This window comes from Stegostoma tigrinum, chromosome 4, assembly GCF_030684315.1.
Source record: "Stegostoma tigrinum isolate sSteTig4 chromosome 4, sSteTig4.hap1, whole genome shotgun sequence".
Classification (NCBI taxonomy): Eukaryota; Metazoa; Chordata; class Chondrichthyes; order Orectolobiformes; family Stegostomatidae; genus Stegostoma; species Stegostoma tigrinum.
The window spans coordinates 65,805,278-65,819,130 of NC_081357.1; the positions used below are offsets into that span (position 1 = coordinate 65,805,278).

Consider the following 13,853-nt stretch of genomic DNA (forward strand, 5'->3'; position numbering starts at 1 on the left):
CAGCTTCTGGTGGATACTGGACAGCATCCACATGAAAAAACAGTGAAAGAAAATGATCCAAGATGAGGAGGATGTTTAACAAGCTAAGAGTTTGCCAACGCCACTGCCAATTCCCCCAGAAGACCAAAGATCAGTGCACGTGCAGACAGAGGATGTGCCAGAACACTGTAACAGAAATGTGTCATCTTCTGAAGCAGTATTGGTCCTCTGAGAGATTATGTCACCATCCCATCACATTGGCTGTTAAAGTGTCAGTAGCTCTTACATTTTTATGTGACTATCACAATCGAAGCATTTACTGGGGACCTGTGTGGATTCCCTCAATCCTCAACCCACAAGTGTATAAAGGATGCTACAAATACAATTTGTGCAAGATCATACCATTCCTTTTCCCTGTGACAACATCAGTGCTATATCCCAAAGGTGGGATTCGCAGGCGTCACTAGCTTCTCCCGGGTGCATAAACCATACATACCTCATGTGGAGAGTTCCATATTGTACGGCAACAGATTTCATAAACAGAAAAGGATTCCACATGATCAATTTCCAACTGAACTGTGATAATTGCTGCCACACCCTGGAGGTCCATAGCAGTTAGCGTGAAAGCTGCCATGATGCCCTATATTTTTGATAACTCAAGTTTCTGCCTCTTTTGAAGAGCCAAATGTCAGACAAGAATGGCTGCTGGTAAACTAGGGCTATCCCCTCTAGAGATGGTTGACAACTCCTTTGCGAAACACCCTGACTGAAGCAGAATGCAGATACAATGGAAACCCACTCATCGGCAGGGCCATCAGGGAGCAGACAATTGCGTTCCTCAAGATGAGGTTCTTATTTCTGGATTGATCTAGAGCAGAGTTGAATTACACTCCAGAAGGATTTTGATGCATAAATCCTAGCTTGCTGTTCTCTGCACACCGGTACACACAAGTGGGGATGTCATGTACAAGGAAGAGCTGGGAGAGCAACAGCAGGTCTTCTGAGGAGGACGATGAGGACATTGAGGAGGACTTTTATCATGGTAAAAGCACCACTTTTACCATGATAAAGCGATGCAGCATTTAGCTGTAACCTGCCAGCCAGAACGTAACTGATACTCACTTGTAAGAGATCGCAGTTGGATCAATACATCAATACTGAATGTAAATTGCAGACAGCATGCAAGTTGAAGGGTCGGCTACGTATGGTGTGTTCTGAGAGGAGACTGCTGAAGAGCTTGTGTGTGGTCCCTCATATGTTTGTGAGCCTGCTTACTCCAACCTATATCATTCAGAGGAAAGGGCAATGTTTATTAATGTTATTAATGGCTAACGTTGTGGGATCATCTTTTGCCTGGGGCTTAGCTGGTGCCTGTTTTGTAGCAATCCTCTGAATTCCAGCTAGTATTTCTTCCTCGGCCAGCTATGGAGTCATGCCAGTGTTCTGCTCACTGGAGTGCCACCCAAACCACCTCCCACCCTGAACTTTTTGCAGTATAACTACCCTCGGAGGTAAAAATATCTGAAATGGTTGTGGGAAACACTGTTGTTTGGTCAGCACCTGAGAGATCTGTGGCTTATTCCTCAGAGGTGGAGGAGAAGCTGATTGTCAGGTCTGGCATCTTCAGAGGTTGCTGAGAAGGAATGATTTGCACGATAGGGACAGAAGCTCGCAAGTGTTACAAACACGTCCAGTGGTGGTATTTGGGAAACAATACAACACAGCACAATGCAGCACAATCAGTTTCTGAGACGTGAGGATCTCAGCATTCCTAAATTAGCAGTCCCTATCCTCTCTTGCCACCTCCATTGTCTTCTCCTCATACCCAGCAAGGAGAGGAATGTAGTACCATTTGATACAGGCACACCAGCTTATAACGATAACGTTTTTCCAGGAATAAGTCAAAAGAGAGGGATTGAGTGTAAAAGTGGTTGGAAGAGCTGTTTATGGTGGAACAGGAGCAGGACAAACGATGAAGTGACCCGTGTGAGTGAGTAGGAAGTTCAGAGAACAGAAATACACAGTAAATTAGGAGGGTCAGCTGGGTGAGAGCATTTGAGTGAAGATGCTGCATGCAATAGTGAAAGTGGCAGATCAGGGTCCTTGCTGGGAGTTCTGTGCAGTGTCAGAGCTAGAGTAAGTGTGTGACAGCAGAAAGAAGATAGTGGCACTTACCCTCGCAGACTGTGAAAGGTCATTCAGTTCCTTGTGGCTTTGCTGCTCTTCCTCCAGACTGTGGGCATTTCCACTGATCTGGTTGCCATCTCCAATCAGACTGGCATGGTTTGGTGCCATGATTTTTACACCAATCAGGAAGGAGGAGAACAGACCTCTACTCTACTACCCGATCTACCAGGGCCTCCGGATCACTGTCGGAGAAGCAGAGTGCCAAATTCACTTGTTCTGTCTTCTTGCTCAGAAATCTGATGTCACAAAAGGCTTCCAATGGTAGTTCCTAGCTTTCAGTGTTTGAAATGGTGTGAAACCGAAATTTAAATGGTGCACCCACAACATCAACACTGGAAGGTCTGGCAGCAACAAGAACTTCCACCTCTGCGAAAGATTAAAGGAGAGTAGTGCCACAGAGTTTGGATATATAATTGATGATATGAGTAGTGGAAGATTGTGTAAGAAAAGTAAGAAATCCTCTGAGACTCCCTAAAATTGATGCTTTGTTAAGATATAAGACTATTCAACCCAAAGATTTTTCGCTCAAAAATGCATACCGCTCTTGGAGTGTATAAAAGCTGAAAATAAACTTCTTAGTGTTATTCCGAATCTATTCTATCTCCTAGCTCATTCTGATAAGGATCACCATGGGAACTTGCCACTTCAATGTCTTTACTAAATATCTCCAACATCTTTATTAATTAAGTCACCATGAGCCTTAAACAGCATGCTTTCAAGAGGGATAAACAACTAAGTTAAAGGGCACGAGATCTAAGAGTATGTGGTTTGTATATATACTGATATAAATTCTTATATTCAGTCTCTCTGTTCCACACAAATTAAAAACAGAAGCAGCAAATACTGGAAACTGAAATGAATCAGAATACATAAGGCAAAACTCAAATTATATTTCAGCTGTAGACGCTTTACAAGAATTGGGAAAAATAATTCAATTCATTTGTAATTTCTACACATGAGAAATTAACTTGCCTGTATTTTTCACATGTGCTGACTGACTTGCTACATTTGTCTCCAGTTTGATGACATGTCAGTCACTTTTTATTTCTCTTCACAGCAGAGCTGGAAGCCACAAGCTTCTGGAAAAGGTTAAATCTTGAAGTCAGGGAGTAGGGACCTGAGGGATATTCTATATTGTATGCAGACTGGGTCACGAGAACTAACACTGAAGGACACTGACTGCATGATGCATGACGGTCTGAAAATATTGCGTGTGAACACTGGTGTACACCTATAACAGCTAAGCTCTTCTCCAGGGAAATGGACAGCTTGTGCACATGAAAGCTAAATTTATAGACCACTTTTAAATAAAATTGTGAAAAGAATAATGCAATTACTTTGTTTTCTCAGGGGTAGCTAATGGAGTTGATGGGAAATACACCAAAAGGTCACTGAAATAAACGTGAACATAATTCTTCACCTGTGGTTTGATCTGTTATGCTACAGTGATTGTCGGTTGCAAATCAGAAATAAAGACACAAAAAGCACAATGTCAAAATGATTTTTTTTCAGAGAATGGAAGATTTGAATAAATCAATCTTTTTTGCACTCTAGGGAAAAATAAAATATTTCCCACTGATGGATCAATTCCAGGTACAAGTCAAATGGAAGCTACAGCACTTTTCCCATGACTTCATTTAAACTTGAAATCCTGTCATTCATAAATCCGTGTTCATCTTGTTCTGTTACATCATTAGAAGTACTCATTGTATTCATTTGCACATATGTTACGCCAACATGCTTACTGATGAGTCACTGTAAGAATTTGAACTGATAAATCTTATTTGAACTTGAAATCATGATCATTATGTAAAGATCACAAGTGCTTTCTTTGATGGAATAGGTATGAAGTTGCATAAAGACATTACAAAGGCTGCCAAAAATTATTACCAAATTATACGTTGCATTTAATATGTGACAAACCTGTAGTTTAGGTGTGCAAGTGTTTTTGAATATCTGCCTGCTATAACAAATGAAGACTTACCCTGAACAACTAGTGCTGCAGGTTTCATTGCTGGAGGTTTCTTTTCTGGAGATTTTCCTTGTTCCGGAACTGGAGTGACTGCAGAATCTGCTGGAAGTCCTGGAATGAAAAGATGTAGTCCATTACATAGGAATGAAGAAACTAAAGAGATTGTGTTGAGAAATTTAAAGAACACTTTGGAAGGCTCTTTATATTATTACATAAGTTCAACTCAACCATTGCATTAAAATAGAGAAGCACAACAACCTTCCAGCAATGACAATGACAACTGCTTTGTGCTTCACTATATCTTATGATTATATCAGTACTTTCTGCATTTTATATTTTTCATTGAACATGTTGTGATACTACTAAGCATTCAAACCCAGCCAAATGGTGCAAACAAATTATATGTCAATAAGTTGGGTACAGAAGTATAACTTAGTACAGGATTGAGGTCATTCAGCCCTTCGAACCTGCTCCTCCGTTCAATAACATCATGCAACTGTCACTTCAACTCCACTTTCCTGCCTCCCTAATACCTTTGGACGCCCTTGTTAGTCCACAATCTATCTGTTTGTCTTTAAAGGATTCAATTATCCTGTCTCCACCACTGCCTGGGAAGGAGAGTTCAACAGATTCACGGCCCTCTGAGAGCAAACAAGATATTCTCAGCTCCGTCTTAAATGCCAGATCATTTATTTTTAAGAACCTCCATGTGTAGTCTCCACCACAATGGGAAATTACCCAGTATTTCATGCTGTCAAACCCTTTTAAGGTCTTATGTTTCATTAAAATACCTCTCTGACTTCTAACCTCCAATGGATGCAGACCCAGTCTGCCCTGATATTTTCTGATAAGATACTCCCTGCATCCCAGGAATTGATTAAGCAAATCTTTTTTGAACTGTTTTTAGTACAATTATATCCTGTCCATAATAAGGAGACTGATGCTCAACACAATTCCGTTGGTGCAGACAACACAACATATTAAAAAGGACTAAATATTAAATAAGACTCCATCAATACAAAGATGGCAAAATTCAATAGGTTGTGAGAACCAATAATATAGGTATAAGAGTGCTGTTCATTGAAAATGTACGATTTAGTTATTCATGACTTTGTGGAAGCAAAATTTGAGAGTCTGCAAACAAGTAAGATGTGCATTCATTTGCGCTCATTCTTGCAAACAGCACACAGTTTTCATACTCCCTACTCATTTAAGTGATGCCAGCATGCAGTCCAAAGTAAAATGTCCCACTGGAAAGCTGCAAGCCTTAGCTGTGGCCCAAGGTCAGTTAATTCATCCTCAAATGTCATATACTTACAAGTCAAGCGATGCTCCATTCATAGCATCACTTGACTCACCTACTGTGACTTTTTATCAGCTAGGACTCAAAACAAACATTACAGCTTCAGTTTGCAAAGACAATTTTTAATCATTCTAGCTGCAAAGCCAAAATTGAGCATTAGATTCTCTGACACAATCTCTATCTTTTGTATTGACCAAGGTGTGTGCAACTGAAGCCAATAGAAACAAATCTGCAAAGGACACACACATTGCATGTCCTCACCCCAAATAAATATATTATCAGCATTATAGAAATTGCCATGACTAGTTCTATATCCAGTCTTTGTTGAAACCATTGAGAACGGTAGCATATTCTCATCTAACCACCCTTTACACATCCTACTTCCCTCTCATCCCACAGTCTCTTCCGGTTCACAAGCTGCAGATTCAGATTGCATTAAGGACACCTTTCCTCCTCATCTCATTTTTTTTTATCTTTATATATGCCCAAATGTTGCAACGTGACTTGCCAGAGATACAGAAGCAACAATTGGGAAAGGAAGAAAAAGATAATGTGGCACTGTTCATGAAGACCAGTCCAAACAAAGGCATATGGAAGACAGGTAGTAAGAGAATGCAGAAGTGTATCGGCTATTTGACTTGTCTGATAAAGTTTTGAATTTTTTTTGATGGTGGCTTTTATTTTAGCCCTATGACCAAGACACCATTACAATAGTTAGTATTAAAGGTAAGGTGTGGAACTGTTACTGTCAGGGAAATTGGAGTACAACTGGAACACAAGAAGCACCACATATCCAAACTTTGTGGCTTAATCTTCTACGCACATGTAAGCAGACAAATCTGAGAACCATGTACAATTATATTTTAGAGTTACTTATTATTAACTGGCAAATCTGGAGCACTATTTCATAGCTAAACTAATAAGAAGCTGGGGCTTAAGCCAAAGTGGTGAATCATCTATGTAGATTTCACATGTAAGGGGAGTTTGACCAAAGATTGATTAGGTGACATCATGGTAAGTCCATATCAATCAACTATCAGAGAAAAACTGACCCTTCTAGCTGCATATGATCTTGTAATCATATGAAAATCAAATGTGATAACTGATATTTTTACTAATGTAACCCTGAGTAACTTCTTCAAATCTATTATTACAGCTAGTCTTTGGAGGTGGTGGTTGCAAGCAAGTTGATAAGATCCACTTAATCTGCTCATGATTTTGCCCCAACGATAAATAAGGAAGGGTAATATATTCAAATAGGAATGGTCAGGAACCAAGAGGCGGTTTTTTTCCAAAGTGGCACCGACCTCTGTAATTCTAAGCTCTCACATCTCACAGGAAGTCTTGGCGAGTTGCTGACAGTTCTGGTAACTGTGCATACTACTATCAATGTGTGCTGGTGGTGGAGAGTGCCAAAGTTTATACTGGTGAATGAAATGTCAATTAAGCAGGTTGATTTGTCTTAGATGGTCTAAAATTGCTTGATGGTTGTCTAAGCTGCACTCATCTATGTAATTGAAGAAAGAGTATTCCAACAAACTCCTTGTGCCTTGTAGATGATGGACCAGCTTTAAAGAGTCAAGAGGTGAACTATTCACCACAGAATATCCAGCCTTTAATTTTCACTTGTAACTGCTGTATTTAGTTGGCTGGTGCCGTTATGTTTTGTGTCAGAGGTAACTTCCAAAATATTCATGCCGGGAGACTCAGTGAAGGTAATGATATTGAATATCAAAAAGAGATAGAACATAGAACATAGGACACTACAGCACAGTACAGGCCCTTCGGCCCTCGATGTTGTGCCTACCTGTCATACCGATCTCAAGCCCATCTAACCTACACTATTCCATGTACGTCCATATGCTTATCCAATGACAACTTAAATGTACCTAAAGTTGGCGAATGTACTACCATTGCAGGCAAAGCATTCCATTCCCTTACTACTCTCTGAGTAAGGAAACTACCTCTGACATCTGTCCTATATCTTTCACCCCTCAATTTAAAGCTATGCCCCCTCGTTCTCGCCGTCACCATCCTAGGAAAAAGGCTCTCCCTATCCACCCTATCTAACCCCCTGATTATTTTATATGTTTCATTTAAGTCACCTCTCAACCTTCTTCTCTCTAATGAAAACAACCTCAAGTCCCTCAGCCTTTCCTCGTAAGACCTTCCCTCCATACCAGGCAACATCCTAGTAAATCTCCTCTGCACCCTTTCCAAAGCTTCCACATCCTTCTCATAACGCAGTGACCAGAACTGTACACAATACTCCAAGTGCGGCTGCACCAGAGTTTTGTACAGCTTCACCATAACCTCTTGGTTCCAGAACTCGATCTCTCTATTAATAATAGCTAAAACACTGTATGCCTTCTTAACAGCCCTGTCAACCTGGGTGGCAACTTTCAAGGATCGGTGTACATTGACACCGAGATCTCTCTGCTCATCTACACTACTAAGAATTTTACCATTAGCCCTGTACTTTGCCTTCTGGTGACTCCTACCAAAGTGCATCACCTCACACTTGTCTGCATTAAACTCCATTTGCCACCTCTCAGCCCAGCTCTGCAGCTTATCTATGTCTTTCTGCAACCTACAGCATCCATCGTCACTATCCACAACTCCACCGACCGAAGCGTCGTCTGCAAATTTACTAACCCATCCTTCTACGCCCTCATCCAGGTCATTTATAAAAATGACAAACAGCAGTGACCCAACACCGACCCTTGCGGTACACCACTAGTAACTGGTCTCCAGGATGAACATTTCCCATCAACTACCACCCTCTGTCTTCTTTCAGCAAGCCAATTTCCGACCCAAACTGCTATATCTCCCACAATTCCATTCCTCCGCATTTTGTGTTTTGCGGATGGTATTTGCCACTATCAGCCCAAGGTTAATGCTGTCAAAGATATTCTACAGGCAGGCCTGCTTCTTTATCTGAGGAATTGCAATGGCATTAGACACTGCAATCATGAGTAAACAACAGCCCACCTTTTTTTTGTTATGACGGAGGGAATGTCATTGATGAAGCAGCTGCCATGGCCTTTCCTAGGACATTCTCCTGAGGAACTTCTGTAAGATTTGCTTGGGACTGAAATGCTCCGCTTCCAACAAAAGAACCTCATACGTTTTGACAAGTATGACTGCAATTATTAGGGAGATTTTCCCCTATTTCCATTGACTTCAATTTTACAAGAGCTCCTTAATGTCACACACTGTCAAATAGGGGAACCGTTATATGCATTGATATCAAAGCTGGACAGACTTATTGCAAGATGGATCCTTTCCATTGCTCATCCTGCTGATAGATACATCTGGAAGATTTATTGCCACCATCTGCTTCCCTGGTGGAGGTCCGACAGGCTGGTTGGTCTAGTGTATCAGAGGAAGGCACAATAGTCTAATGAGAAGAGGCCCTTATCTGAAACAAAATGCAGATCTCTAATTCCGAATACAAGATCACCCCATGTTTTTTTTTCCCCATTTTCATTAGATGTGTATTTCTATACATAAATAATTGCATTCACCACAAACGCATCCTGACACAGCCAACATCTACTAAAATGTCTCTGGACCTGGATATTTTACTACATTGCCAGAACACATTATATTTAGTCTGTGGTTTGAAGCTTGTTGACCTTGATTCTGTTCTTGACAGTGCGATGTATGCAAGTTCCTTTTAATTGAAACAATCTTTCATCCCTTAAATTTCCTTCTATGAAGACTTCTTTCCTGCTAAAAGAGGCAACTGCTCCATTAAAGTCTCTGGAAGGCCCTTAATTTCATCAAATTCCTTCACTGAGGACAGTAGCCAATTGAAACATTTGGTTTCTTTTTGCAGTGTTCTGTCTCCTAAGACCAGGTCATTTTCCCATTTTGACAGTGTCCTGGATCTGCGACCTGTGGACATAGGTCATCCCATCGAAATGGCAGCTTCCATGGAACCATATGCACATCTTCAATCTGTGCTGGACAATCTTTATCAAAGATTCTAGACTCTTTACTTCAAATTGTTGCTCAGCTTGGATACTTTAATTCATTCTCAGTGATTGCAGTTTTGGCAAAACAAATATGCTCATTTCCTCAGTCACACGACACGATGGATGCTCCTTGCATGACATGATTTCTGTCATTTGTACTGGTGATTTTTTTTCAGGAAAGAAAGAAATAAAATACTCTACCTGAACTTGCATGTTTTCAGTATCTGAAATCTGACTTGATTCTGTCATCCCAATCTATTCACCAAACTGTGTTGCAGCTCTGAATTCCATCAGTTGATAGATTCATCAATGAAAATACATGGGATATACTGTATATCAGCTCTCTCTTTATCTGAATTCCTCCACAAACTTTTACAGATTCTTGCAGCCTGAACTGTCTTCAATGTTGATAGCAATGGGAAGCATTTCTGCCAATCCTTTATTGTTCCCATCCTGTTGTCAGCATTAAAAAATGCCCTTATATCAACAAAGCTAATTACAATGCATTCTACCTTCCATTTGAGTTATTTCATAAGCCTAAGAAGCCCTATGAAATCTTTTATAGGCTATCTCTTGGCCAGTTGTTCCTGAATGACCTGATGTTCAATGACTGACTGTTTCTGGAACAGTTGTGACATGACTGGTTATTGCTCAATCAATTGTTTCTTGATCCTACCTAATTTAATTCTGTCATCAGAAATAAGTCAGATCCAAATTCATGCTGAACAGTAAGATTTCTTTAATGTTAAGAAATTTTCCACTTTTGTGTTGCAAATTTGCAATCTTTCATCTCAAATGTTATGCATCTTTGACCGTGTAATTTCACTGTCGGTAAAGTGTATCGTCAAACATGGCATGCTATCTGATAATTCAGCAACTCTAAATAAATATCTTCTTACCAAAAGCTCATTCTAGATCACTATTTTCCCTTTGTCTTCTCTTCTATGTGACTGTTATAGTCATTAACTTCTTTATCTGACTGGCTATTTGACTTTTTGCTGCTCTATATCTGTCCTATTTTGGTACATCTTTTGAAATTGGCCTATTGTTTAATAATCAAGACTTTCATTTCTAATAGCCAGATACTACTTGTGCCTGTGAGATTTCACTGCTCCAAATCACTAGTTTTTGGTATCTGATTTCTGGTTTACTCTCTGTACTGGCTTTTCAAAGTAAACAATGAATGGGAAATCTAGATATTAAATATCAATAGTCACTGAATTTTAAGATGAATTTCAAAAAAAATTAAAATTGAACTTTTTTTCATTTTTACGTTTACATTGGTATCACTCATTAGCCCAGCACTTATTGCCCGTTCTGTAACTGCCTTTGAGAACATGAGTTGTCTACATGAACTGCTGCTGAGTTTGGGGTTCAGGAACATCCACAGTGCTGTTAGATAGGGACTTCCAGGATTTTGACCCAGTGAAAATGATGGAATTGCGATACAGTTCCAAGTCAGGATGGTTTATGGCTTGGAGGGAAATCTGCAGGTGGTGGTATTTGCTGCCATTGTCCTCCTAAGTGTTAGAGGTTAAGGGTTTGGTAGGTGCTATCAAAGGGACCTTGATAAGTAGCTGCAGTGCATTTGCAGATGGTAAGCATTGCTGCCATGGTGTGCCAGTAGCTAAGGGAGTGCATGTTGAAGGTGGTGGATGGGGTATGGCTCAAATGGGCTACTTTGACTTAGGTGGCTTCAAAATTCTGGATTGTTTTTACAGCTATACTCATCAGGCAAGTGGAAAGTATTCAATCACAACCATGACTTGTGCCTTGTAGTTTGAGAAAGTGCCTTGGGATATCAGAAACAGAATTACACTCTATACAATTCATAGCCTCAAAATTAAGCTTTTAATTATCTATTAGTTTCTTGGTCCAAATACTTACCTATCCACCCTGCCTACTCAATATAAGAATGATGTATTGTACATTTCAATAAACTTACATTAAATGAGATGGTTCTTTGTACAGTTCCTATGTTGTTTCATCCAGTGCACCTATGGGATTAAGTAGCCATATCAAGCCCCTGCTAAATGTTTAGTTTAAAGCTCAGAAATATGTTGTTTTCCTAGTTGATTGTAAAACTGGACAAGTCAGGTACCAGAATTAAACCTGACTCAAAGCATCACACGTTGTATTTTTCATACCTGTTTACTGTATCGGATGGTGAACAAATTTACATGAGGTTGGAGATGTGTGTTAACAACAGGACATAACTTTATTCCTCAAAGGAAAGGAACAAATAAAACTACACATAATAAACCCTCAAACCTTAACAGAAACAGCAACATAGAGTTTCAACCTATTTGTCAACACGATCACTAATTTTTACAATTCTGATGGATCTAATTTCTTTCCGTTCTAACAACTTGGATACATTTATTTGCAATTCTCATTTGAAAGCTTTGGAACTAAAAACAATTTGATTCCCTGGATTGAAAACAAAAATTCTGCTGCTAGGAGGAAATTGTTCTCCTTCCCAAACTGAAGTTGAAATTTAAACTAATGTCATATATTCAGCTGTATAAATGATCCATCAATGGACAGTGCAGGTATTTGAACAATGTCACATGGCTCTAGAAAATGTTGCAGTGAATGCACCGATCCAAATGACTTTCTGACTCTTTCAAAGAGAAGTACCTACACAGAACTGAAATCACATACCTGACTGTATTTTAAAGCCTGAATCGTAAATGATAACAAGTTTATCACAGATGTAATAGACTTTGTTCTTCAGACAAGACAGTTATCTGAGGCCCTTTCTGCATGTTAATGGACATTAATAATGTTGAATAGTTGTAAATATTCAAAGAACAACAGTAGACTGCTCTCAGAAATTGCTGCAGAAACTCAGCAGTTCTGGCAGCATCTGTGGAGAGAAAGCAAAGTTATTGTTTCAGGTCCAGAGACCCTAAACCTTGCTGAGTTTCTCCAGTAATTTGTGGCTTTGTTTCAGATTTCCAGCATCTGTAGTTCTTTGTTTTGTTATAGTAGAGTCCTCTGAATAACTTCTCTTATTCAACATTGTCACAATAGTTGGACTCTCACTTAATTCATTGCTGCAGAATCCTGCTGTGTTCAAAGTGATTACTTTACTGTTATATATCATAACAGCATTTCAAATCAGCTAATTGTCTGTGAAGTGCTTTGTGCTGTTTTTGGCAGAAGTGATAAAGTATTACTTAAGCACAGTTTATAATCCAAATATTAAATTATGTGGTGCTAATCAATATTGAGTTGAGTTGCAAATCACATTGCCAAAAATGCATTTTGAAGTTCTGCTAATACTCCTCTAATCTGGGCTAGTGATAAACTGAAAAAAGTAAAGAATTCCAAGATAGTTCCGTTATCAAGGACCTGTAATGAGAATAAGAGAGTAGGCTAGCACAACACATAAGGTAGCTGCAGAGATAGTGGTAGCATTGGATTTGATCTTTTGGAATTCGTCACACTGCAGAAATGTTCCCTCGTAATGGAAAGTAGTTAAAATAACCCTACTATTTAATAGAGGAGGAAGACAGAAAATTGGAAACTATGGGGTAAGTTGGCCATCGTTATTAGCAGAAAATGATAAAAACTGTTCTTAGGGATGCAGCAACAAAGAATTTAGAAAATCATTATATGGTCATACAGACGCAACAAAGATTATTGAAAGGGTAATAATATTTGAGGAAATAATTAGGCTTTAAAGAAGTACCTGGTAGGATGGATAAGGGGAAGCTAGTGGAGATTTTTGAATTTCCAAAAATTGCTTGATGACATGCCACACAAGAAATAATTGGGCGACATTAGGACTCATGCGATTGGAGGTATTAGAATGGATTGAGGATTTTAATGGACACAAACCAGTAGAAATAAATCAGATATATTCAGGCACACTGTCTAGAAGCTAAAAGGATAATCATTAACAAAGTCTTTTAATCACTGAACTACAATATACTGATGCCGGTTCAGTACATGTTGTTTCAAAATGCATCTCCAGTGAATTGTTGACATATATTTACTGAGACAAATTACCAGCAGCAGGAATCATTTGACCAAATGTGGCAAGAAGGAACTTTAGAAGAAACTGGATTCAACAGGAAACATGGAGGAGAGTACTTCACTGTTTGAAATTATTCCTAGTATAAAGGAAGATGATTTTGGTTGTTGAATGCCAATCATCTTAGCTTCAGGACACCACTAAAGGAACTCCTCAGGATTCAACTATCTTCAGCTGCTTCATCAATGACCTTCCTTCCGTCACAAGGTCAGAAATGGGGATGCTTATTGATGATTGCTCTATAGTCAGCGTCATTCCTGACTCTTCAAATACTGACTCTGCTATATCCATTTGTAGCCAGACATGGACATATCCTAAGTCTCAAGCACTGTTAATGCCACTCAAACATCAGACAATGGCCAGTTTAAATATAACAGGATCAAAGTATCT

General features: G+C 39.3%; 1 protein-coding gene across 1 annotated transcript in view; it reads right to left on the bottom strand.

Annotated features, from left to right (window-relative positions):
• Positions 1 to 13,853, bottom strand: part of trdn (triadin) — a 433,668-nt gene that overhangs the window by 277,079 nt on the left and 142,736 nt on the right. The window contains exon 11 of the mRNA XM_059645698.1: positions 4,151 to 4,249. Coding sequence (XP_059501681.1) covers positions 4,151 to 4,249 — 99 coding nt within the window. The remainder of the gene's footprint in view (positions 1 to 4,150; positions 4,250 to 13,853) is intronic.